This window comes from Takifugu rubripes, chromosome 7, assembly GCF_901000725.2.
Source record: "Takifugu rubripes chromosome 7, fTakRub1.2, whole genome shotgun sequence".
Taxonomy (NCBI): Eukaryota; Metazoa; Chordata; class Actinopteri; order Tetraodontiformes; family Tetraodontidae; genus Takifugu; species Takifugu rubripes.
This window is the reverse complement of record NC_042291.1, coordinates 866,308-890,641: the sequence shown is the minus strand read 5'-3', so window position 1 is coordinate 890,641 and position 24,334 is coordinate 866,308. Positions and strand designations below refer to the sequence as shown.

General features: G+C 41.4%; 1 protein-coding gene across 1 annotated transcript in view; it reads right to left on the bottom strand.

The window, feature by feature from the left end:
• iglon5 (IgLON family member 5) overlaps window positions 1–7,121 on the bottom strand; it is a 96,210-nt gene extending 89,089 nt beyond the window's left edge. Inside the window, exon 1 of the mRNA XM_011605095.2 lies at window positions 6,582–7,121. Within this exon, the coding sequence (XP_011603397.2) occupies window positions 6,582–6,642 (61 nt within the window). The 5' untranslated portion in view covers window positions 6,643–7,121. The remainder of the gene's footprint in view (window positions 1–6,581) is intronic.
• Between the last annotated feature and the right edge of the window lie 17,213 nt (window positions 7,122–24,334).

Sequence of the window (24,334 nt, the reverse complement as noted above, 5' to 3'; positions counted from 1 at the left end):
ATGAGGACAGGGAGAAAAGGGAGACCCTCGTCCTGCTCAGCTCCCTTAGGACAAACTGCCCTCTGAACTAATCTGAATTGCGTTTTCAGTGCTGCTAAGTCCCTGGTAAAAGGAGGTCGACAAGACTGGGAGAAGGTGGGAAAAGGAAAGGAAATTAGCGCAGGCTCCCGATCCATATTCTGTCCACTTCAATGTGATCATCCACATATCAACACCTCGGCAAACAATACGGTGTCTATTTTTCCTCCGCACACAGCTCAGTCTGCAGACTAGATTGAAGCCTTAAAACCCAATGAGTAGAAAATTGGACTCTACCAAACTTTGTTTGATTTGTCTACCCTGGTGAATGGGGATCAATAAAAGTTATTAATATCCCTATGTGTATAGGCTGGCTATATGCTCTCTATTGATTTATCGTCACACTGTTAGAGGAGGGAATTGTTGAGATTCATCTTTCCAACGGCTCAAGTAGTAGGAGCTATTCTACAGGGTATGCATGCATACATTTATTTCTCCATGAGATAGAACATCTCAGTGAGCCCGTGTGCCTCCATGCTTGTGTGTGCGTGTGTTTGTGTGTAGGCAAAGGTTGACTTAAGAGCATGAGCCACCACTTATTCCTGCTTTCCCTGCCATTTCAGTCCCCCTTGAATGATCCTTACCCTGCACTAAATAAAATACATCCCTCTTTCATTTATGTGAGAACCCACGTGCTCATATTCTCACATGGACCGAGGCGTGTCATAAAGCTGAATTTGACACTGAAAAAAGAGACAGAGTTGTAGGGAATTTCAACAGTGATTAAAGCTAATATAACTACATGTCTCCAGCAGGAAGGAGCCTCTCATGTTTATCACACTGAGCTTCACATATTAAAACTACAATTAGAATTGTAAACAAGCCTCACACTGACACTGTGTAATTCCCACGGCCTTATAACAAATGTGGTGACCTGTGAAGTATTTATCAGAGCTGACATGAAAAATTGAAAGGGCAATGTAGTGGTGCTCAAACATGGATTTGACCCTTTGACCTCTCAGACTTGACACCTGATAGATAGTTGCTACCATTTAAAATGCAGACTTCAGCTTTAGACTGAAGGGTCACAGGGTCAAGTTTGTTCATTTTTGTCTGTAATTGAAAACAAGTGTCTAAGGGCGGGATAATACATAAAATGCAACATTCCTCAATTGATGCTGTTGCCAATTCTTGAAACCATTTTGACAACATAAATTACCTTCTTTGAAAGAAATAGATGAACATCCCAGAAGGTCAAGCCCAAAATGATGATTCTGGAAAAGCTCCCAATGCAAATCTACCTTGAAAAACCCTTCAGCTCTTTCAAAATCCCATGAAAACATATTTTTCAAATACGGTTCTGTGGTTTTCAAACTTATTAATATCCCCTGATATCATCAGTTGCTATTTTTTTCTTTCGTTGTGTATTTTTGCTATGACAGATATTTGGTTCCTTTGCATTTAAAGCTGTGTAAAAACTGCTTCGAGAGGACATCCAGTTTTTGGGAACCTTTTACATTCATCCCTCAAATTCTATTTAGGGTACCTGCCTCACTGTTTCCCCCATTCTCATCCGAACGGTATCAGAAACCCCTCGCTGTTACTGCTGACCTCAGTGGTTTGGCATTCATATAGGACGAGGTGTTTCCACTGAAAAACAATTGAGGGTCCACCACAGTGTTCTGTGCAGAGACTATTATTTATAGGGGGTATTCATAGTACCTATAAATTATTAGAAATTGTTGTTTTTACTTCTGTTTCAGCGCTCTGCAGTAGGACAACTAGGCAAGGCTACACTCTTAGCTGAAGACTTCGCAAAGCTTAAGTCATTACAGGCCGCTGAATTGTGTTCTCATTTCTGCAATTAAAAATAATCGTTGTTGAGAACAACTAACTTGAGAAATAAGGTCCTTGTAAAATATTCATATCTAAAATATATGCAAAGCACAGTGACCGTATTCCTGTGTAAACATGCTGTTTTCATATGTACATATGGATAGATATGGAAGAAAAATGTTTACAGTTTACGTTTGCAAATTACAGTAAAAATATGAAGCAGAGGGAATGATATTCTGTGTTATTCTAGGTTGGAAAGAATGTTTACAGGTGTAATGCATGGCTGTATGTATGTATGTATGTATGTACGTATGTATGTACGGACGGACGGACGGACAGACGGATGGATGGACAGACGGACGGACAGATGGATGGATGGATGGATGGATGGATGGATGGATGGATGGATGGATGGACGGACGGACGGATGGATGGATGGATGGACGGACGGACGGATGGATGGATTTCCTCCTAGACCTTGTTTTAAAAAGTCATTTCTTTAGTGGCTTTAAGGCTTTGAGACAAAGGCACTGCTTTCAATTAAGAAAAAATGCTAGTTTCTCATTAGTAATTTGAAATTTTATCTATCCCAGAGAGGAATACAGGAATGTTATTAATGTTTTGCATAATTAGCCAAAACAGGGTAACTGATTGTTGTCACAGCTCAGTTTGTCATTCTGGAATTCATATCTCCTGTGTGACACAACTACCAGAAGTGTATTTTACTGTCCTTGATTTTGACCTTGATGTAAAAACACAGACGAAGGCACAATTCTTTGCACTGCGTGAAGAATAAATAATAGGCTCACATCATCCAAATGTTTGCATTGCTTAACTGATCTGAAAACCTATTTTTATTATCCAAATATTTTGACTTTATCAGGATGATTCATTTGGATCAGTTCTCTATTCATCACAACACAGTAATCTAAAAACACCCAAAGCAGCTTCGAGCTAACTAGGCAAGTTCATTCTTGCCTTCCCTGCTCAGCACATGAGAGAGAATTAGCAGAAGATGTTGGATTCACTGCATCACAGGCCACCACACAACAGCAAGGAGGCACGGTGAAGTCATAAACCCAATGGATAAACGCAGAGCCACTCCAGGCTGGTTTAAACCCTCGGCCCATGTCCCTGAGGCTCCGGGCCCTCTTACTCCAATGCTTGTGATAAATAAAAGCTGCCAAAATGGCAATGTGTTTGCGTGCCAAACATAGAGAGACAACAGCGGACAAAACCCCCACTGATTTCAAAGGAAGGGCGAGAAAGACCCTCCAGAAACAGTCTGCAAGGCATCTGTTGATGCTGGCATGTCCTTTCCCCTCATTTCCCAGCCAAGACTTTTGATCCAGTTGTGTGTGCTTGCATATGTGTGTGTGTGTAGCAGAATAGTATGTACAGAAAGGCTACATGCAACATGTGCAATGCACATGTTACTACGTTCCATGAGTTGCTGATGAAAATAGAGTGGGTAAAATAAAGTGGTCCTGCCTGTTCTCATCTTTGTTCCTGCCTCGAACCACAATATTCATCAGACCAGGGTCTTAGACTGTTGGACATAAACAGAATATAAGTGATAGGTATTCTTCAGGAGTGTGAGATGTACTAACGACAATGACGAGGAAGCTTCTCTCGATACATTCTCGGTGGCCAACTGAGGCTCACTTGTATTCACACAATTTTCAGTGCCCAAGCCCTGACCTCAGTTCCAAATGCTTTTCCTCTCTTACAAGCGTTCTTGCCTTCCCTGCACTCTCAGTAACTATTCATCTTCCATACTCTTTCTAACTTAAACACATACATGCTTGAACATTTTACCTCCCTTAGTCTGTTCTAACCCTGTTATGTCATTTATCTATGAACCTCAACTTTCAATAAGCTCTTTAATCTTTACTTTCTACATGTGTACAGCAATTTGTATAACAATTACAAAAGCAATTCTCCTTAAATCTGATCCATTTTGATTTATTGCCTTAATTGTCAACTGCTTTGATGTTATATACCATAATAATAAGAAATTTCTCTTGTCTTCTTTGCTTTTCACTGTATCAGTGATGGCATTATTTCCATTATCAGATCTTGCTGGTTTCTGTCATAACAGAAATCCTCTGGGGAGAGGCTAAATTGTTTAATTTCACATCAAGGTGCGTGCGTGCACGGATACTGCCTAAGCCTTATTGTTCCATCAGTGGGAAATCAGCAAACCTCAAAATTTCTGGTCTCATAGAAACAGGTTTAAATTACTTGCAAACGAGCCGTGCGCCAGGAATATGTAGATATTTCACTGTCGTACGAGTGGGCAGGCAGCCATTCTCCTCTTTGGAGGGACAATCCACGGACATTTTAATTGAAAGAAAGGACAAAAAAGGCTGAGGAGGAGAAAATGATTGTGGAAAAGATGACCAACGCATCCATAGTACATTCTTAAGCAAGGCCAACAGGAGCCATTGGATATAGTTACAGATGATGAGATTTTTGTCTCTAACTCAGGGTACAGACACACTTTTAATATTGGCTGCATTCTAATTCCTAAATAGGTGATAATCTTGGCAGAATATCACCTATTTAGCTCTCATCAATATTTTGGGATGAATACAATATGAGGACTCAAATCTCCAGAATTTACCTCATTAACTCAGCAATAAAAAAAATACAGACACTATCTGATAAACAGTGGCAGTAAAGCATCAAAGCTTCTGCAGGCCACACTGGTCCAACTCTTTTGGGCACAGATAAATAGGATTAGTCCTCTGCTGCATGATTTATCAAGCATCCAAGTGTGCTCTTTCAACACTCGTGTTCTTCTATAATGCATGTTATTTCTAAAAGATGAACCTGGAGTATCTTGGAATAGCAGAAGAGAACTTGATATTTATAAGTGCCGCAATGTGCACAACTCACTTCAATATCCAACATTCCCTTAACTGTAGGTTACATGATTGGCTGCATGGTCACATCCCAAAAGCCCATAGATTTCACATGTAAACGTCCAAAAAAGTGGAATGTGACTGTGTATAAGGCTGCTTAGCGTGCTGTTGAGCCCATTATGGTTGTGTTGCATTCGTATCCTGCAGGGTTACCAGGGGACCCTTCTGCGCACCGTCAAGAGTGCAGAAGGGTCTTAGTGTGAGAAGGCAACCGTGTCCACCTGCACTCCTCCTACCCTGGAGAATCTGAGGAGCAAGACAATAAAGCCAGTCTGAATCTCTTTTCTTTTCTTTTTCTTTTAAATACTTGTCCTGTCTTATGTGTCTTAGTGCACAGTAGCAGTACAGATCCTTTTATTTGAGTTGCATTCTGTTATGCTCATCTTATCATTATTATGATTGATGATTTTTATTTATTTGTGTGATGATTGGTTAATTGATTTATTGATTGATTGATTGGTTGATTGATTGATTGGTTGATTGATTGATTTTTAAGGGAAATGCAGGACCTGAAGGTGAGCTAGGAAAGCAATCATCCAAGCATATCAGCAGCCAAGCAAACATATAAATAGAAACAGAAGCGAACAAAACACAAAAAACAAAACATAAGAAAAATCCTTTATTGTTGCCCAGATAGGAGAAATGACTGTTTTGTTTGTGCAACAGTAAAGTAGATGTATTAATAAAGAATTAATAATAACAGACCGAGTTGTTAAGCAGAGCTGTAATGATGTCTGCAACAGGCTAAACAACCATCTCAAAGACAACCACGATTCCTCCCCAAGACAGCAAAATGGCTTTGGTGGAGCCCCCACCAGACGATCTAGGACGGTACACCCCCAGCCTCACTGAGGAGGAGCCCGTCACCCACCAGAGAAACTTGAGCGCCCACAGCGCGATGGTACCCGAGGCGTCACCTCCCGCCTGCATATCCTAACCCTAACCCACCCACCCACCCAGTCTTAATTTGCAGATTGTTAACCTCACATTTCATTGCACTGACACATCAATTATTGTTATTAAGGTCCAGAGTAGCTGATTTATATAGTGATTTCCCACAGGATGGGGAGGGGGGGCACCACTAATTGAGCCAGGTGTGTGTTTGTGTCTGGAGGGAAATAAGCACATGCTGATAATGTCATATGTTGGCACACCCATTAACATGGTTATGATGTCAAAACCCGTATTAAAAAAAACAAATCCTGACTCAAGAACTCTGTGCCAAAAACAAACAAAGGAATAATTGAGATTCACAGCAATCGTAATCTGCTTCATCTGCACGTTATTTTTGGATGTATGGTCCTTCCCCCAGAGACCACCTGTAATCTTTTTACCCACTTATAGCCCCCTCGCACCCACCACCTCTCCTACCCCCCCTCCTCTCACGCCCGCCTCTTGTTCTGGTGGTGCGTCATGCGCGTGGGATACCCTGCCATTCATGTCACGTAAAGGAATGTTCACAGAAACCTGGAGATGTTTTTTTTTTTTTCTTTTTTTTGTAGTAAACATCTTAACATGCACTCCTCGTTACCCTCGCTGAATCACATGGTTGGCTCGGAGACACGCGCACACCTCACGCGCACTCGCACCAATCGTTCGGCTTCTCTACGTACGTGCGTGGACGAAATTAAGGAAACTGGAGCGCAGTGGCTTGGCGCGAGCTCGTGACTCGCGGGCAGGTAATACCCTGCACGTCATCATTAGTATTCACCTCCACGAGCGTGTTCAGAAAATCAAAGGCAGAGATGCGCGCGTGGAGCGGCGGCATGCACACTGTCAAAGTAGCTGGTGAGAACTTACCTTTGGAAAGCAGCACCAGGACCAAGGCTGCAAACGCGTTCCACAAGAGGGGACAGCCCATGATGGAGTACTGACCGGATTTCTGCTTGTTTTGACGCGCACAGAGCCTCGATATTCCTCCTTTAGGGTGACGTTGACGTAAACCTGTGTTAAAATGACCCAGTGAAGAAATGCCTGGAGCAATAGTCCGACGCTTCTACATGTGACGGGACAAAAACACCAGTCTTGGTCTCTTGACTTTTCCGTAGTGTCAGAGAAGATTTTTTTTTTTTTTGTGCACCCTTGTAGAAGAATCAAAACCAGAAAATAGCAGAGCAGAAAGCAACAAATGAATATTGGGCTCTCAAACAAAGAGCAAATATTTAAGAAAATAGATGGGAAAAAAATAAATGCATAAATATAGTTGCTATCGGTTATCTGGATCGGTTCAGCGTCCTGGCCGTTCGCAAGTCACCAATTGAGCCCTGTCCTGCTCTCGTGTGTCTGTTGGTATGCAGCGCGTCTCGTCGCTCCGCACTCGGCGCGTTGCAGGGAGCTGCGCTGAAAGCGAGGCGCACAAGAAAGAGCATGATTGACAGTTCAAGGAGAGCCACTTTCCCCAATCACTGGACCCCGAGAAAGGAGGCGGGATTTACGGTTGGACCGATAACCCGCGCGGAGAGGCCGGCCGAGGAGCTTTAGCGGCCAATCGCTTGCGCGCACTGGGAGGGCGGTGCGCAAGGCGAAGCGCGACGCGGCGATAATGTAATGTGATTTATAGCTGTTCGATGTTACTGCAGTACACCGAGAAAACAGTCCACGGGGGGACAGACAGGCGTGATTACAGCAGGGACACAGGTGAAAAAGGCTCGAATGGAGGCAAGCAGCTTTTTTTTTTTATAATATATTTAATGCAAACAAAAAAACAGAGCCGTTGCCTTCATAACTGAGAAAACCCCGCGAGTTATACAAGTAGAACAGTAATGTCGAGTTAAGACTTAATTTATTACAAACTACTAATGACTGCTCTTACATTAAAACTTTCCTAAGACTGCAGTCACCCGGTTCACATAATTTGCAGTTTGCTAAAAAAAAAAAAAGTTTGAGAAGCATTTTCATAAAAGGTCTAAATTTTCCTCTTTCAAAAAGGCTTTAATTACCTTTACAGATGGAGTCCTGCTGGTCAATCACCTCAGTCTGGAACTAGAACTGGAACTGGTTTGTACAAAGTGAGACAGATCCTTCAAACACAACACAAATGTGTTCATTTATACATCCCACATGTCCACTTTTTAACAAATAAGCCACACGTTCTGACCCTTCAATGAATTGAATATATGATTACATAATAAAGATAATTTGCTTGCAGAATTAAACTATAAGATTGTTACATTGAACAGTCTGATTACATGATTAGTCAGGCTGCTGGCTGCTTTATGGTATCCAAATTGAATTATTAGACCTACATTTCTGACAATGAGTGACTGCAGGCTAAGTCTGTCTTAGATGAAAGACAGAGAAAAACAGGCAAGAACAAAGAGAACAGGACTGATTAATGCGTCAGCTAATCAAAGCTAAATACGTGTTACTAATAGGACTACTGCATCATTTGTTTACATATATATGATTTACTATTAAGCAACCTGAATGAAAAGTCTAGAAATGAGTAGCATTACCCCAGTGCTATCAGTTAAAAAAAATAAAAAACAATGTCACACAAACAACCCGGACTGAATATGATTATTACAATATAAATAATTTTACCATTATGTTAAAACACAAGATTTTGGCAAATATATGACACCTACAGCAGGACAGAGTCCATTAAAATGTTAGATCTTGAGATGTAGAGATCATTTTCATATGATTTGGATGATTAAGGAAGTTTAGAGTTACATTTGCTGCCACCTCTGAGGTGTTTTCTAAAACACTTTGTAGCTTCGCAGCATGAACTCAATGCTTGAATCTATTTGAGGACCAAATTAATTATTCATCCATTCTTCATCTCTCACTTTGTCCCTTAGCAGTTCTTCTATTATCACCTCAAAGGAATCCCCTAACATTTGTTCTTATATCATTATGGTGCATAAGATTTCCATGATGAACAAGTTCCAAAATGGAAAATAAAAATATTTCAGGTATATTTTATATATATGAACGAACTGAATCACAAGTTTGGTGTAAGGCAAATCTGTTGTCACCTACATAACTTAACTAAGTGTCAGAAACAGTTGTGCTGGGCTCCACTGCAGAATGCAGAATATACAATGGGAAGGTCTCCCTTTATTTCACGCAGCTCGTACTGGCAGGCAGTCTAAACAGGCAAGCAAACTCAAAGTCAACAGATAGGGTTAAGGTTGGTAGAAGGGTGGATCGCAGAGGCAAGAACAATATTCTAAAACCAATACCATCATTAGCATACTGGCCACGGACTGGAGCCTATGAAATAAAACAAACTGTTTCAATGTGCCAGTTATTGCAGTTGCTGTTTTTCTGATAATATCTTGATTAACTGTCAGGTCTGGTTTATTAATTTCCTGAATTAATTACATGTTTTTAATCTAAATGCACCATCCAAGCCCCCCCCCCCCCACCACCACCAAGAAAGACATGGATTTTTATCTCACATCAACGTGCAGCTTTAATATGCAGCTTCAATATGAGTGATGAGCCAGGCTTGTGGCTTGTTGGAGGATTACAGGACCTGTGCAGGTTCGCCGAGGTTTGCGAGGGATTGCAAAATGGTAAATAATGAAAACAAATGAAAGAGTAAATTCAAAGACACACAAGTAAAGCAGAATTCAGTCGGAAAGTATGTTTGAGGTAAGAAATGCAAGTGAAAATGCTGAAGGCAAGCTGAATTCGAAGACAAGCTGAAACTTTTTAAAGGTTGTTTGAATTAGATATAATGGAATAGACAGTACAGGGTATCTATTTGATTCAAAGATGGTACAAAAACAGACTGTAATATCAAAGAAAATCAGCTCTTTTTTATAGCTTTTGAGGCGCAGTTTTATCGTGAAGAGGGGAGGGAAAGCCTCATCATCTCCAGACTTAATACTAATTAGAAGAGTGAGCATTGAGCTTTGAGCATTTGTAAATTTTCTGTTTTACTTACAACCTTTTTTTCTTTTACAATTGATGCTTGTAATAGCTACAGGAAACAGTTCTAGTTCCTCCTGTGTGTCTCCTGTGTCTAAAGTGCAGTGATTGATTGCATGAAATAGTAACTGAGGACATTTTCTGATATGTCAGTCTGGAATAGTTATGGTTACTTATCATTACCTTTTCATTAAGGGGCAGGATAGTGCAAAACTTGCTTTTGTAATCTAGGATCCTACCCAACATAGGAATGACAAGTTTGATGTAGTTTGAATGAGCTGCAGCCAGAGGAATCACTTGCAACCATATCTAACTCAAAGACGAGCAAAAATAACTGCAAACATTGAGGAAAGATGGAGGTTATTCTGAGCAGACATGGCTTTTGGATATATCTGTATATACATAAAGTGCCCTTTTTCAAACCCGAAAAATAGGACTTCCGAAAAGATCCAATAAGCATGTTTGGCTGGAATAGAGAATATGTTTTAAGCAGAAAGGCCATGTTTGTTTTGTCTCCTCATTTCCCTGTCATGGTTCTGCATGACTCCACTTCCATTTGGTGCATTTGTAATTGAGGATATAGTTTGACTGCATTGTAAGTTTTCAGAGATCACAATACAGAGATGCTGTGGGAAACTGAGATGTGATGCACATATAATGACAGTAACTGTGGTTATGAAATCCATGTTTAGATGCTGTTATTTGAGCTCAGAGAAGTTACCTGTATAGTTTATATTTTATACATTAATAGCTGTTCGACTCGTTAAGCTATTGTAGAATTAATGTTAAATAATGGCTTGGCTCTCATGTACCTTGCAGGTTTATACACAGCGATGTATGCATAATTGTCCTTTTAGAAGTATAATCAGTGTATGTTTGGAGCTTTGCATCTTTGTTTCAGTGTCAATGAGCCACATCATTAATGATGTCAAGATCAGACCTGTCCTGTCAAAAGGGGGCACCGTGGCTGTGAGGACAGACGCAGAAGGACAGCTTGCCGGGCCTGTTTGAAGAGCCGTACAGTTTAAGCAAACATGTCGGATTGTCTGGGGGGAGGCGTGCATCCCTGAACAGCACGCTGTTGAGCTACCAGTTGGGCTGAGACATCCTACCAGCCTGCTTAGTATGGTAATGAATGGTGATGCGGGCATGGGCACCTTTTCCCTCTGTCCCCTTGCTCCATCTTTAAGCCCACGTACATTAATTAGCATGGCAGCAGCAGCAATCACTTGGTTGTAATCAGTGTCCCTCGGAGAACCCCACTAGGAAGGATTGAATGGGGAGGGGGGCCGTGCCCAGGAGCCTTTGGTCTTGAAAAGCTTCTCCGCTGCGTTTTGCCATCCCTGGAGGAGCAAGGAAGCCAAAGACTGAAGATGTGAGAGGTGGAGAGAGAGAGAAAGAAATGGAAAGTGGAAGAGAGGGACATAAACTGGAGATGATATTGTCACATAAGCCGTCCCACTCCCGGAAGTGCAGATGCATGGAAGGGGAGGGTCGGTTAGGAGATGCATGGAAGGGATTAAAAATGGTAATTAAGAGTTAGCTCATTAGTAACGCAAACAATGTGAATAGGTTTAAATGTTTGATTAAAATCAAGGCTATGAAATTGTACAGGGAAAGAGGATGCTGCCATCATTTGTTATAGTCCCCTTTTAGCTAGTGTTCACATTCTAAAAAATCATCTCTGGCTTGAATATAGTTTTTAAAAATTCAGCACAACGTTACAATGGCACACTTATAATGTGTAGTTCTATAGTTCTTTGCTGCATTGTTAACACAAAAGATGTACCATCTATCTATCTATCTATCTATCTATCTATCTATCTATCTATCTATCTATCTATCTATCTATCTATCTATCTATCTATCTATCTATCTATCTATCTATCTATCTATCTATCTATCTATCTATCTATCTATCTATTTATTTATTTATTTATTTATTTTAAATGGGGAGAAAGCCTCAGGCATCAGTCTATCCAAAGGGGTTGTTTAGGAAGTAAGCACATAAGAGATATAAAGACATGGACAGATGATTTTCCTTTTTTGTCCTCTATAAACTTTTTTTAACTGAGAGTAAAAGTCAGGAATAAATAGACCTCAGATTTGTAATTGAGGAGAATTGATTCATCAACCATGACCTATTAATTTGTTTCATTTCCACCCCTCGTACAAGCAGTGCCGTTATCGCCTCACATGTTAATGTTGTTACATCCACTTAAAGTGTACAATTGTTTTCACCGCTCACTGCCACGGCTGCAGCATGCCATGCTTCTTAAGTACCTTGAAATTGAGAAAATAGAGCAGAATTTGAAAAGGATGTGACAGAGTCTGCCAAGAGATGTAGCTGAAAAACCAAAGTGAAGGAAGAGAAGTCAAGCAAAGATAAACAAACTGCAGAAACCAAAAATGTAAATGTTGTACTCCATCTTCGTTGGAAGCTACTAATTGCTTTAAGCGATGAAGAAACACCAAGGCTAAGTGTAACTAAGTGCATTTTGGTGCATACAGGCATTCATAGACACCTTTCCCAGTTGCTGGAGAGTGATGGATTGTGAATGAATGATGAGACAGTGCAGGCAGTGTCACCTTTTAAGAAGCAAATGGAGCCCATGCACATCAGAGTGCAGCCTTGAAGCTAGATCAAAGCTGCAAGCCAAGCTGTAATAGATGATGGAATTTTTAATCAGGTTTGCTGGCTAATGTTCTCTCTCTCTCTCTCTCTGCCTCTCTCTCTCTTCTATTTCCCTCTCTCTCTTTTATGGCTTCCAAGATGCAACTGTAATGTTAGCTTCATTTTATTTCTCCTCCCAATAAAAATGTGATTGGAAGAGCACTGCCTTTCCAGATTTAAGCAGTTGGTGTCTGTGTCTGATACCCCCTCAAACACACACGCACACATGGCAGCACATACACTATGTATCTGTACCTCTGTTATTGTAGTTACAGGGTCCCCGTTTGCTGCTGAGCTCTCTTGTTTCATGTCAGCCAAAGAAAAACTACTACCATTTTTTTTTAAAATTGTAATTAGTGTACTCTTAATGTGTTTTACAAGCCATTGATCATCACAACAAATTAGAGGAAATAATTATCATAGCAGATGGGTGGAAGCAGCAGAAAGTTCTATTGAGCAGGACCTGCCATGATAGGAATTGTCTCCAATTTCTCATTTTCAGGACCAGCAAGATTTTTTTATTTTTATCCAGTATTTCTTTCATCTCCTCAAAATTCAGCTTATGTTAGCAACACCATATCAATGGACGTGTAAATGTTTAACACAGGCCCTCTGACGGAGGGTTCCCTGGTACATGAAAGCAGGCATAAAGGTGCTGTGCACGGGAAAGGGGTGGGATACGGAAACATCATCACACCATTTTTAAACCGCACAGCACACCTGCAGAGCAGCTGAAACACAATGGCAACAGCCTAGACAAATCAACAGGATCCAGACGCCTGCCTCTAAATGACGTGCAAGTACGGTGCCGAAAGAAGCACGCTCACAGGTCCATTCACTTCATTATGTTTTGTGTCCAGTTTTTTAACTGGGCTCAACAAAGACTTTGTTCTATGCTTTCCCATCTAATCCGTGCCATGCTTGGATTTGTTTTTCTTTCAAATTTGTGATAAAACAGCTGCATGAGTGCTTTTCTTTTTTCAGTCCTTAACAATCAAATTCCATGAAGTTCTTGAGGGACTATTTTTGAATTTCTTTTTCAGATGTGTCCAGTCAGAATCCCCAAGAAAAAAGAAAGAACAGTCAAATGCTGTGAAAGAGAACTGAGGCGTTGATGAACACCTGACACGACTGAGATTGATAGCAACACCGAGTGCCAAAGTTTCAAACTTCGGGCTTATGACTTGATCACACATCATCGTAGCCATTATAGAACGCCCTAATAGATCCTCTGTCTCTTTTATCCTTTAATACACTAAAGGGAGTTACTCCTCTCTATCTTTCTTTGACTTTTTTGTTTCTCTTTTTTATTTCCCTCTCGATCACCCATCATGACAGTCTTTCTCCTCCAGTTGACAATTTGTCTTTCCCAATCTCACTTTCTCTTCCTTGCAGCTTCAAATCTTCGTCTCCTCAGCTTGATTTAGCAGTAATGAGTGCAGCTTAAGGTGGTTTTGGCCTGGGGTGAGCAGGAGAAAGACCACGAGGTTAATAAGGATAGGAACCGCACATTTTGCCTGAGGTGTTAAAGGAGGGAAAATGGAAGATGGGACCAGGGAATACAGCGCACCAGACATGGAGGCAGAAAGACCGGTTTGTAGGAAGAGTTTTTGGCAAATGCACCCTAGCCTGCAAGATAAGCAAAAAAGGTAAAAGCAAATCATTTCATGAAAAACACAATTCTAATTCACTGTAATCTTCTTGCTAATCTCATGCAGCAAAATAACTCTAACTTGTGCCAAAGGATTATTGCCATTTGGTCTCTGTTGGATTGACATTGTTCATTTATCGAATTATTATCTACTTGAGTCACATAGGGCCTGACCTTGTAGATACATAAAACTGCAGCTCCTGACGTCGAAATCTTCAGAAGTGTACTCAGACAGGCGCACGAACCAAGTTAACCACAAATTGAGATCAGAAGCCAACGTTGCTTTTCAACCAGGGGGTAAAAGACACAGTAAGAAGCATTTCCATGGTTACATAGTTTACATCAGCTCAGTCACGTTGCACATATTTTGGCTATACCGAAGCGGTCCTCAGCCTGCACACCGGCGCACAGCCTTGAGAGCCCTAACCCAAACAGATATCACACATTGTTATTCTGTTCTCTTCACAAATAAGCTCACATAAAGTTTCCCAGTTTACCCCAGTTGATCCTTCTCACATTATCCATGAAACTACTCTACTTTAATTAAAATAGCTATAGCATAAAAGGCAATTCGTGATATTTTACAACACTCCCTGCATCATTAGTAATGTTATTGTGTTAGCATTTTAAATTGTGACCAAAACTGCACTTAATAACTGGTGTACAACAGACACACTACCCCTCTCTGTGACCTCAGTGTCACCAAGGTGCTCAAATAATATGAGTATGGATTTCGGAGCCTACTGAAGTAGTGTCCGTTCTCCCTCATGTAGTGCTGGGTCTGACTTAAAATGATAGAGGTAGAGCAAAAAGGTAGTGCCTGAGAGAGTTAATGTATTAATTAATTTGATGAAAAAATATTTTCTTTCATTCTCTTCATAAACTTTTCTGTTTTCAGATTTTGGGTTTTATTTTCACCTTTTGTCATTTAAATGTCAATTTAAATGTCAATTTAAATGTCAATTTAAAGTAATGACTAAAAAGAACATTTAAAAACATTAATTTGGAACATTCCTGCTGTGTCACCCTTTTTCATGGTCAGTTTCATCCACGACTGATATCCCTTTATCTTTCATTTTCCATTTTCCTTTTACATAGCCTGCCTACCTGCTGTCACTATTTTTTCCTCCCAAATCAATTGCGTACATTTTATCCTGAATTGATCTTGCCTCTTATCATTGATGCATTTCTGCAGACGTTTCACCACCTCATCTAGACTGATATTACTCTTTTCCCTCCGCTATCTTCATCTCATTGTGCCTTATTCCACCAGTGCTTACCTATGCTGTGCTTCACTGCTGTCCATAGAAGTGTTTGATGCCGTTGGTATAGTAAGTCATTGTGGTGATTGACAGTCAGGATTGGATCATCACCACAGCACTGATGGTATTGATGCGTAAGATTATGCATTATCATTTTCCACTACTTCAATATTCAAACTCTTCAAACACTCCATTCCATTGTGGCTGACTTTATGGACATGATTCTCCTTATGATTAATATGATATGTTCCATGCCACTCAGAATTTTATTGCGTTCTACACCCAAACATGCCTTATTTTGTGTACATGTTATGCGATTACTGTCCCTTTAAATATGCTACCTATCGATTGTTTAAAGTCCACTTGCTGTGTTGTCTGTGATGACTGAATAAATTACTTGCCGTTGCATTGTTGAAGTGAGAAATTGACTCTTCCTTCCAAGGTAATTTGCACACTGGTGACTGCCCACATTCTACATACTTCCCGCAATGATGGTGAAAGATGCAATGAAATTTGGGAGTTGTCCACTTTGCTTATGTTAATATCATGCAAAACTTGGACCCAAGGCCAAGCATTGCCAACTACCTTGCGGCTATGAGGGGACAGGAAATGCCAGGGCTGGCTCTTAAAGGTGGCCATGAGCATCACCTACGTTGGTGAGCTGCTGTTCATCCATAACACCTGCATCGCTGCTGAGGAGTAGCCTGCCTGCAACAAACCTGGACTTCCTGGCACACAGACATGGCCCGTCCCCAAAGGCAGCCACAGCAGTTCAGCTGAGGCTTCATTACCGTCAAAGTGGCTGTTCCCCTCTTGGGTGCCTAGCTTGTAGGTGTGTACAGGAAACTATCACTTGATTGAAGCCACCAATGTTTGTTCATACAACTGTGCAGTAGTGGTGTAGGCTCCATCATATTGTCTGCAGTGCTCTCACAGGCTGCATGAGTGCTGAAAGAACCATGTTAGATGTTTCATTCAGCACTCATGCAGCCCACCTTTCATCTTCTGCCACCAAGCAAGAAGTGTAGCACTTCATCGCCACCACGGGCGATAACCCTAAGTTCACCGTCGTGAAATTCAACAAGGAGTAGTTGTGAATCATTCACCGCTTCAACAGCCCTTAGTGTTTTCCCCTCCACATGGTTCCCAAGCCTGAGAGTGGGAGTTCCCAAGGCTGAGAGATGGCGATTACCACCATCACTGTTACTAAGCTGGACTACTATTCAGTGCACTACATCTAGGATTTTTTATCACACCCGGCAGGTGAGGTCCTCATTTCAAAAGGCGACCTTGTCTGTGGATATTACCAAGTGCACATACACCCACTAAGACAGCCTTGATTACCTCTTTCAGACTGTTTGACTTTCAGAGGATACCTTTTGGCCTTCAGAACACCACCAAATGATTTCATTGTGGTATGAAATCAAGTATGACTTGATTTTTGTTTTTGTGGACAACATATTTGCAGTAAATATGTCCACTGCCAAAACCTGTCCCACCTAAGGACCTCCTTTGAGCATTTCAGCCAACATGGACTCATTGTTAACCCAGCTGGTTGCCAGTTTGAGGTAACAACAATTGACGTCCTGGGACATCAACTCCCGAAGGATGGGGCGTTCCATTCCTGTCTAAGATAGGTGTTTGAGTTCCTATGATACAGATGTGGTTCCTTGCAGGAGTTCTTGGGAATGGTGAACTTGTGTTGCCACTTCACGCCCAAGGCTAATGCTCTCATACAAGAACTGTTTGCCCTGTACCTTGTTGTGTAAAACTTCTGCTTTGAGCGGTCCAAGTCTTGGTCCACCTGTCACTGTTGACAATTGTCCTACATATCAAAATTTGCTAGAGACATTTAAAATATTGCCAGCAAGACCGATGTTGTCACAGACTGCCTCACCCATGCTTTGGCCAGAATTGACAACCTGAGGCTTTACTATGCCCACTTTGCAACCAATTAGACCAATGCCCAGGGGCAGTGTCATTCAGAGCCAAGGCCACTGAACTGCAATTAAAGGACAGTGCCTTTGGCAAGGCCAGCACCATGCTGCTGTGCTTTTTCCAATGGCATACCAAGGCCCATCATTCCAGCTGCATGGAAACGGCTTGCGTTCAGTGTGGTACACAACCTCTCCCACATCCATGGTTGTTTAGCATAGACTAAAGAAGGATGTGCTGGGAACCTTCGTGGAGTGTCAGCATTCTGGAGTTCACTGGCACAATAGAGCACTACCGGCACACCCCTAGCTCCCCTGCCAGAGAATTGTAGACTTTGAAGGCTCCCTTTCTTCCTATTTTTCTTTTACTTTCTTCCTTACAATGATGGATAAGACCACTCGATGGCTGGACCCTATTATGCTGACAGATGATGACTGTTTTTGCGGCCCACCTCATCTAACCTTTTTTTTGGACCAAGGCTCACAGTTTACCTCAGAAATCTGGAACACCATTGCCACCCCTCTGGTGGTTAAACTCCACTGTACCGCTTCCTTTCACCCGCAACTTATGTTGTGCTTTTTCCTGCAAGTAGACTTAGAAAAGAGGTAAAGCTCCAAAAGGAGTAAACGGGTAGAAGGTAGTTGGGCTAAAATAGATGTTCAAACACTGAATATTGCCAAGATGACAAAGAACTTTAAAGTCTTTTTAAAACATATTTTCCAATAAAATTTAAAAAGAATGCATTATTTTGTCAAACACTCAATGGCACATAGTATTAGCTTGATTTTCAGATTCTTGTTGCAAGATTAAGATAAAAGACAACTTGGTATGGTGCTTCAACGTTATAATTTAATATGAGCAAATGAAGAGAAACTATAGCTTCATGAATAAGTAATTAATAGGCACTCATGAAATAGGTGACAGTTAATGTCCAGGTCAGTACACTGTAAATAGATTTAGATTGAGATTCTCAAGAAATCATTGTTATTTGTGACTTCCAATTCAGGGAAAGTGAAAAAGATATATTTGATAGATATGCGTATAAAATGACACATTGGTCTGCTTAGTCTGTTTGTCGAAGACAGATTATGTCATAACAAATGTGCTTGTAGTGTTGGAAAAGCAATCTTTACATGACAGATAAACTAGCTTTGAGAACTACAGTGCTATTAAATCACACACCTTTTGTACCATTAACTTCAGTGCTGCTTTGTTGTATAACAAACAGCTACACAAGTGTGAGAGAGGGCAGATATTGATTCCTTAAGTGAACTCGGCCAGAGATGCGGCTAAATGGCTGAGCAAATGAATTTTGATTCATTTTGTCTGCTTGGGACTTATCGCTTGCAGGAGCAATTTGGATTTCTTTCCCTCTGAACATAGATTTTGCAGGACTGATAAAAACAGAAAAGAGACTTGGTGGGCAACTTTTGGCCTGACAGCCAGACTTGTACTTCAGAGAAACATATTCTCACATATTAGCTCCCCTTTTTTTAAGGGGATTTTTGAATAATTTCAGATTTGTGTGGTCAGACAACTACTGTATGTACAAGTAGATTAAAAACTGGCCCTTAGCACATGAAAACATGCAAACAATTTTCTGAGCTTGGCAGAGACCTATAATCAGTCTTTTCATTGTTGTAGGAAGTAGAAGAGAAAGTTTGTGCACTAGGAGTCAAATCGTGATGATCACAATTCTACAGAACAATAAAATTATACAAAACCCTCATTCCACATCCTTCAGATCCAACAAAGTGGCTCTCTAAAATTGATTACTTTCCTAACAAAGTTGCTAAGTGGAAGAGAATGTTCAATTAAATGTTTGTTTGCCGTTCACTTCAGTGGCTGCCTCTCAACCAATTTGCCATGGTCCATCAATACACATTTAAACAGTTCAACACCAGATATGTGCTGCTGTTAATGTTGGGGTTCTGGCGCATTTGCTTCGCCCTTGGACTTGGTCCCAGTGAAATCATTAATTAATATAGGCCTGTCATCAGCATCTGTGTGTGAATATCACAGGCTTTGTAACTAATTTATTGATTAAAAACACTTCCAAATATATAGTTTTCATATGTAAAAGACAAACTAACACATTTTTAAGCGGGGATAAAATACAATTGCATAAAACATCTTGTTCCAATGCAGAATCCATCCTGGAATGGTGAGATGATGTTGATGTTCATCTTCTTCACTTACCCGTCCTGTCAGAACATCTAGTCTCTTTCTGTTGTCTATTCTGACCTCTCCCAATGTTCCTCAATTTCCATGATGGTCATAATTATTGTTAGGAGCGGCAGGCACGAGGTGAATAAACAGTTACATAGCTGCCGCTTTAATTCAGATTCAGATTCAGATTTAGGTCCTTTATTGTCCCACACGGGGACATTTACAGTGCAACAACAGCAAGAGCACGCAGAGAAAAATAAGATAAAATCTAATAGAATTTGGAATATACAAAGAGGATGTATATTTACAATAATCTAGGTAAATGGATATACGGGCCCTGTATACCTGTACATAGTACAGAGGGTGAATACAATATACATATCAGAATATATAATATTCAGATTGTGTTAGCGGGCATTATGTTTATTGTGCAGTCTGACAGCAGCCGACAGGAAAAATCTGCGATACCTCTCCTTCACACAGCGAGGGTGGAGCAGCCACTCACTGAATGAGCTGCCCAGTGCTGTCAGGGTGTCCTGTAGGGGGGGGGACGTGTTGTTCAACATAGATGACAGCTTAGCCATCATCCTCCCATTTCCCACTACCTCCACTGAGTCCAGGGGACATCCCAGGACAGAGCTGGCCCTCCTTACCAGTCTGTCCATCCTCTTCCTGTCCCTGTCCGTGATGCTACTGGACCAGCAGACTATCCCATAGAAGATGGCTGATCCCACCACAGAGTCATAGAAAGTCCTCAGAAGTGGTCCCTGCACTCCAAAAGACCTCAGCCTCCTGAGCAGGAACAGTCTGCTATTGCCCTTCTTGACAAGGGCGTCTGTGTTGTGTGTCCAGTCCAGGTTATTGTTTAGGTGAACACCCAGGTACTTGTAGGACTCCACCACGTCAACATCCATTCCCAGGATGTTCACTGGTGCAGGCGGGGGGTTGGTACGCCTGCGGAAATCCACCACCAGCTCCTTGGTTTTGCCAGCGTTGATCTAGAGGTTGTTCCACAGGCTCCAGTCCACAAAGTCCTGAATAAGTTCCCTGTACTCCGTATCGTCCCCATCAGTGATGAGGCCGACAGCAGCAGAGTAGTCAAAGAACTTCTGGAGGTGACATGAAGATGTACTGTGTGAAAAGTCCACAGTGTAGAGGGTGAACAGGAAAGGAGTCAGAACTGTTCCCTGCGGGACACCAGTGCTGCAGAGAAGCCGATCTGACTCGGAGCCCTTCACCCTCACAAACTGTGGTCTTTGTGTGAGGTAGTCCAGAATCCATGTTGTGAGGTGGTGATCCACCCCAGGTACCTGCAGCTTGTCCCCCAACAGCCTGGGCTGGATGGTGTTGAATGCACTGGAGAAATCAAAAAACATGATCCTCACAGTGCTTCCAGCCTTCTCCAGGTGAGTGAGGGAGGTGTGGAGGAGGTAGATGGTAGGCAAACTGCAGCGGGTCCATGAACGACCTCACCATTGGGCGCAGGTGGGTGAGGATGAGCCTCTCCAGCGTCTTCATCAGATGAGACGTCAGGGCTACCGGCCTGTAGCTGTTGAGCTCCTTGGGGTGCGGTGTCTTCGGCACTGGGACGATGCAGGACGTCTTCCACAGCTGTGGCACTCTCCCCAGCTTCAGGCTCAGGTTGAACATGTGACTGAAGATCCCACACAGCTGGTCTGCGCAGGACTTCAGGAGCCTGGAGCTGATGCAAAACAGAAGTTCAACCTGAGGAAAGCAGTATTCATTTCACCCTAATTAATACATGTTTTGATTAATTGGAGCACAAGCCTTGGATTGAACAGTGCCAACCATCCTTATTTATTACGTCAGTCTGGTTTTTTGATCAATGTTGTACGTTTTGATTCAAGCTAGCTGAAGACTTTCCAAAAGTAAACCAAACAAGGTCTTCGAAAGCCAAAAGATGCACCATGTATTCATATAAATAAGACAAAAACAATAATTCATTTGAAATATGGATTTAGGCCTTACTGAATTATTTCTAGGGATATGACCTGGTGATGCCTGGCGCCCCGTGTAAGGTTACTCCACACTGTGACCTTTTGAAAAGCTCCTCTCCGGGAAACCAGATCTCCTTGTTTGTCTGATTTTGTTCTCTCCGGTGCTTTCACAAAAACTCCTGCCAGAGCCGAAACGGTTTGCTGCACTGTCATCTGTATGACTGAATAATAGCAGAAAATCCAAAGTCCTCCGGCTCTTCTTGGGGCCTTTGTTTTTTCAGTGACATGACACACGGCTGTGACACTATAAAAACACTGCTTTGAATTAGACTCTGCACCCAAAAGAGGATGGAGGAAAGTGGCTCAGCATGGCAGATGGTGTCACTGAATGGTGGCCCCAAGCACTTAAGGGCTGCTGCAAAAAGCTTCTCACAGTGAAGGTCGGTTGTGAAAGATCTGTCCTGAAAGAACTTCGGTCAAAGTTCTGAAGTTACATTTCCTTTCTGAGGCAGTGCTCATTTTAGCAATGGAAGTGTGACAAGAATTTCCAAACTACAATCCTCGCATTTATTTCTCAGAATATTTCTGAGCTCCAGTGGGTGTCAAATGCAATTTGAAACACTAGCTTGGTGCAATAAGGGGTATAACCTCTGTCAGTTGCAGCATTCCATACATCCATTTGCTTTGATCCAATGTCTCCAGTGACCTTGGGGAGATCATCTAAGCAGCTATCTGCCCTGCAGGGACATGCTGCACCTGTAGCCAAGGACAGCAGCAGGTGTTAGATGTTGAGCCTGCATTCAAAGAGTAAGTGACCTTTTCCTCAAGATTTACTTGGGAACGTGACCCTGGATAATGTTAGTGCCTGGTGTCATCTCTGAGTGGCTGCTCTCAGCCTTATGGCTCCATCATTCTCTGCTGGTATACCATTTGCATTATCTGCATTCTCATACTTGGTCCCTTCTGATATTTGGCACGAAAAGTCCCAGAGTTACAGTAACGTCTTTGTCACTGTAACAAGAACATTTAATTTGACTGTAAAGCACGCGATAAAGCATTTGGACACAGATGTTTCTCTGACCTATTACTGATATAACTAAACAGATTCCACCAATTATGTAAGAATTTGCTATATTTATGTATATTAATGTTGAAATTACTTTGTTAAATTGCTGCATCTCGGCCTTAATATTAGCATTTTCATGACTGCATTAGCAAAGATTTATCAAACAATTGCTGGGATGTAGATCACAAATATTAAAACCTGTGCTGGAAATTCATCCCAGGATCTTAGCTTGACAGTGAATTAAAGTGACCTGCAATGCCATTGTGCATTCTCACATAAATGTCACACCAGCTCCCAGTGATGACACGCTGAGCCTCGCGGCAAAAGTAAAGTAGCAGAAAAGACCGACATGACAAGCTGAGGCCTCTGTAGTCAGAACAAAATGTCTCACAGTGAGACTGCTGTTACCTTGGCCGAGGCTGACTGTGCTAAACATATTTGACTTTGGTAAATTTATAGTAAAATGAAAATTGTGTGGTGATTTGGGGGAGGGAGAGGTTGGGTTATCTACGAAAAGGAGGGACAAATGACAAAATGTAAATTGCTTTTATTAGTTCACTAGTATGTCCTGTGCACTGGAATATGGCTGATCTGATTTTCAGGACTGCAGAATTCACTTCCTGTTTTTTAAATGACTGTATTAAGGAATGCCACATAGACTTGTCAGGCTCAAAATTAACATAACATCATGTTACGTAAATGAGTAAATCATTTCAACGGCATACAGGAAGAGAAGGATTTGAACTTTAATCCAAATCTTCAATACTTACATCTCCACTATCAATTTTTAAGTTTGAACAACACTTTTCAGCCCAGTGAGAACTTCTGTGTTGGATGGGAGACCTGATATAACTAAATTAGCCTTCAGCAGTTGGTGTCACTCCGAGATCAGCAACTGCAATAAAAGACAATCAAAGTAAACTATAGAAAAGTATATAGAGTACATTCTACAACATAAAGGTCTTATTAACATTTCTGTGTGGTTTTCCTGATATGATTCAAGTCATTTTCTGCTTGGAGAATAAGTATTTTTCCAAGTTGTAGTTTGGTTGCAGGCTGAGGTTCAGGTCTGTGAGGATTTCTCTTTATTTTGCTACATTTATCTTACCTTCCACTTTTACAAGTCTTCCGGGACCTGCTGCAGTCATCATCATCATCATAGAATCATCATGGTATTTTGGAGGGTTCCTTACAGAGTCACTGTAGCAGAAATACTGCTGCACTTTTTATTCATAACATTTAGTTTGTCATATTTGACTTTGCTTTTTCCACTGTCCCCTGATATTCCTGTTATCTTTGTTGTTATGCCACTGTGTTGTGGTTATTTTTAAAATGTTTCTTTCACCAGATTGTTCTTGCTTTTTTTTTTGGTCATTTACGTGTATTTATTTCTCCCAGGACTTTTAACACCAAATGTTTAATGCAAAATGTTGTCAGTCTCAGATCATCGTGTGATATTCAACTATCTTTTGAACCTTTAATTTTCAAATGACATTTAAAAAAAAAAACATACACGCAGGTCAACTAATCAACGTGAAAATACGCCACCTTGGATGAGCATCGTAGTCCATTCAACTGAATTGGGCAAATTGTCACCAAGTCAACTATGTCGGCTTGCAAAACATAAATGTTTGAGTGTATTTACCTCATAATACGGTAAGGTTTCACATTGCTTCACTGTAGGCAACTTTTCATTCTACGTGCCTGTCTGAAATCTGAGTATCACTTAAGAATAACCAATCACTTTAGTCTGCTCTGCTCTCCTGAGAACTGTGGGGGTTTTAGTTGATGACTGTTCTTTCCTTCCTTCTGTCTCATTTACCTCACCTTCAGCCACTCAGCACTTGCACACATACGACAACCATGACAGCAAGGGGTCTATGCCGGCCATCTCAGCCCTCTAGCTAAACATATGCCGCCAACCTCCCTCACCTGCATGTCTCTTCAAGAATTAACC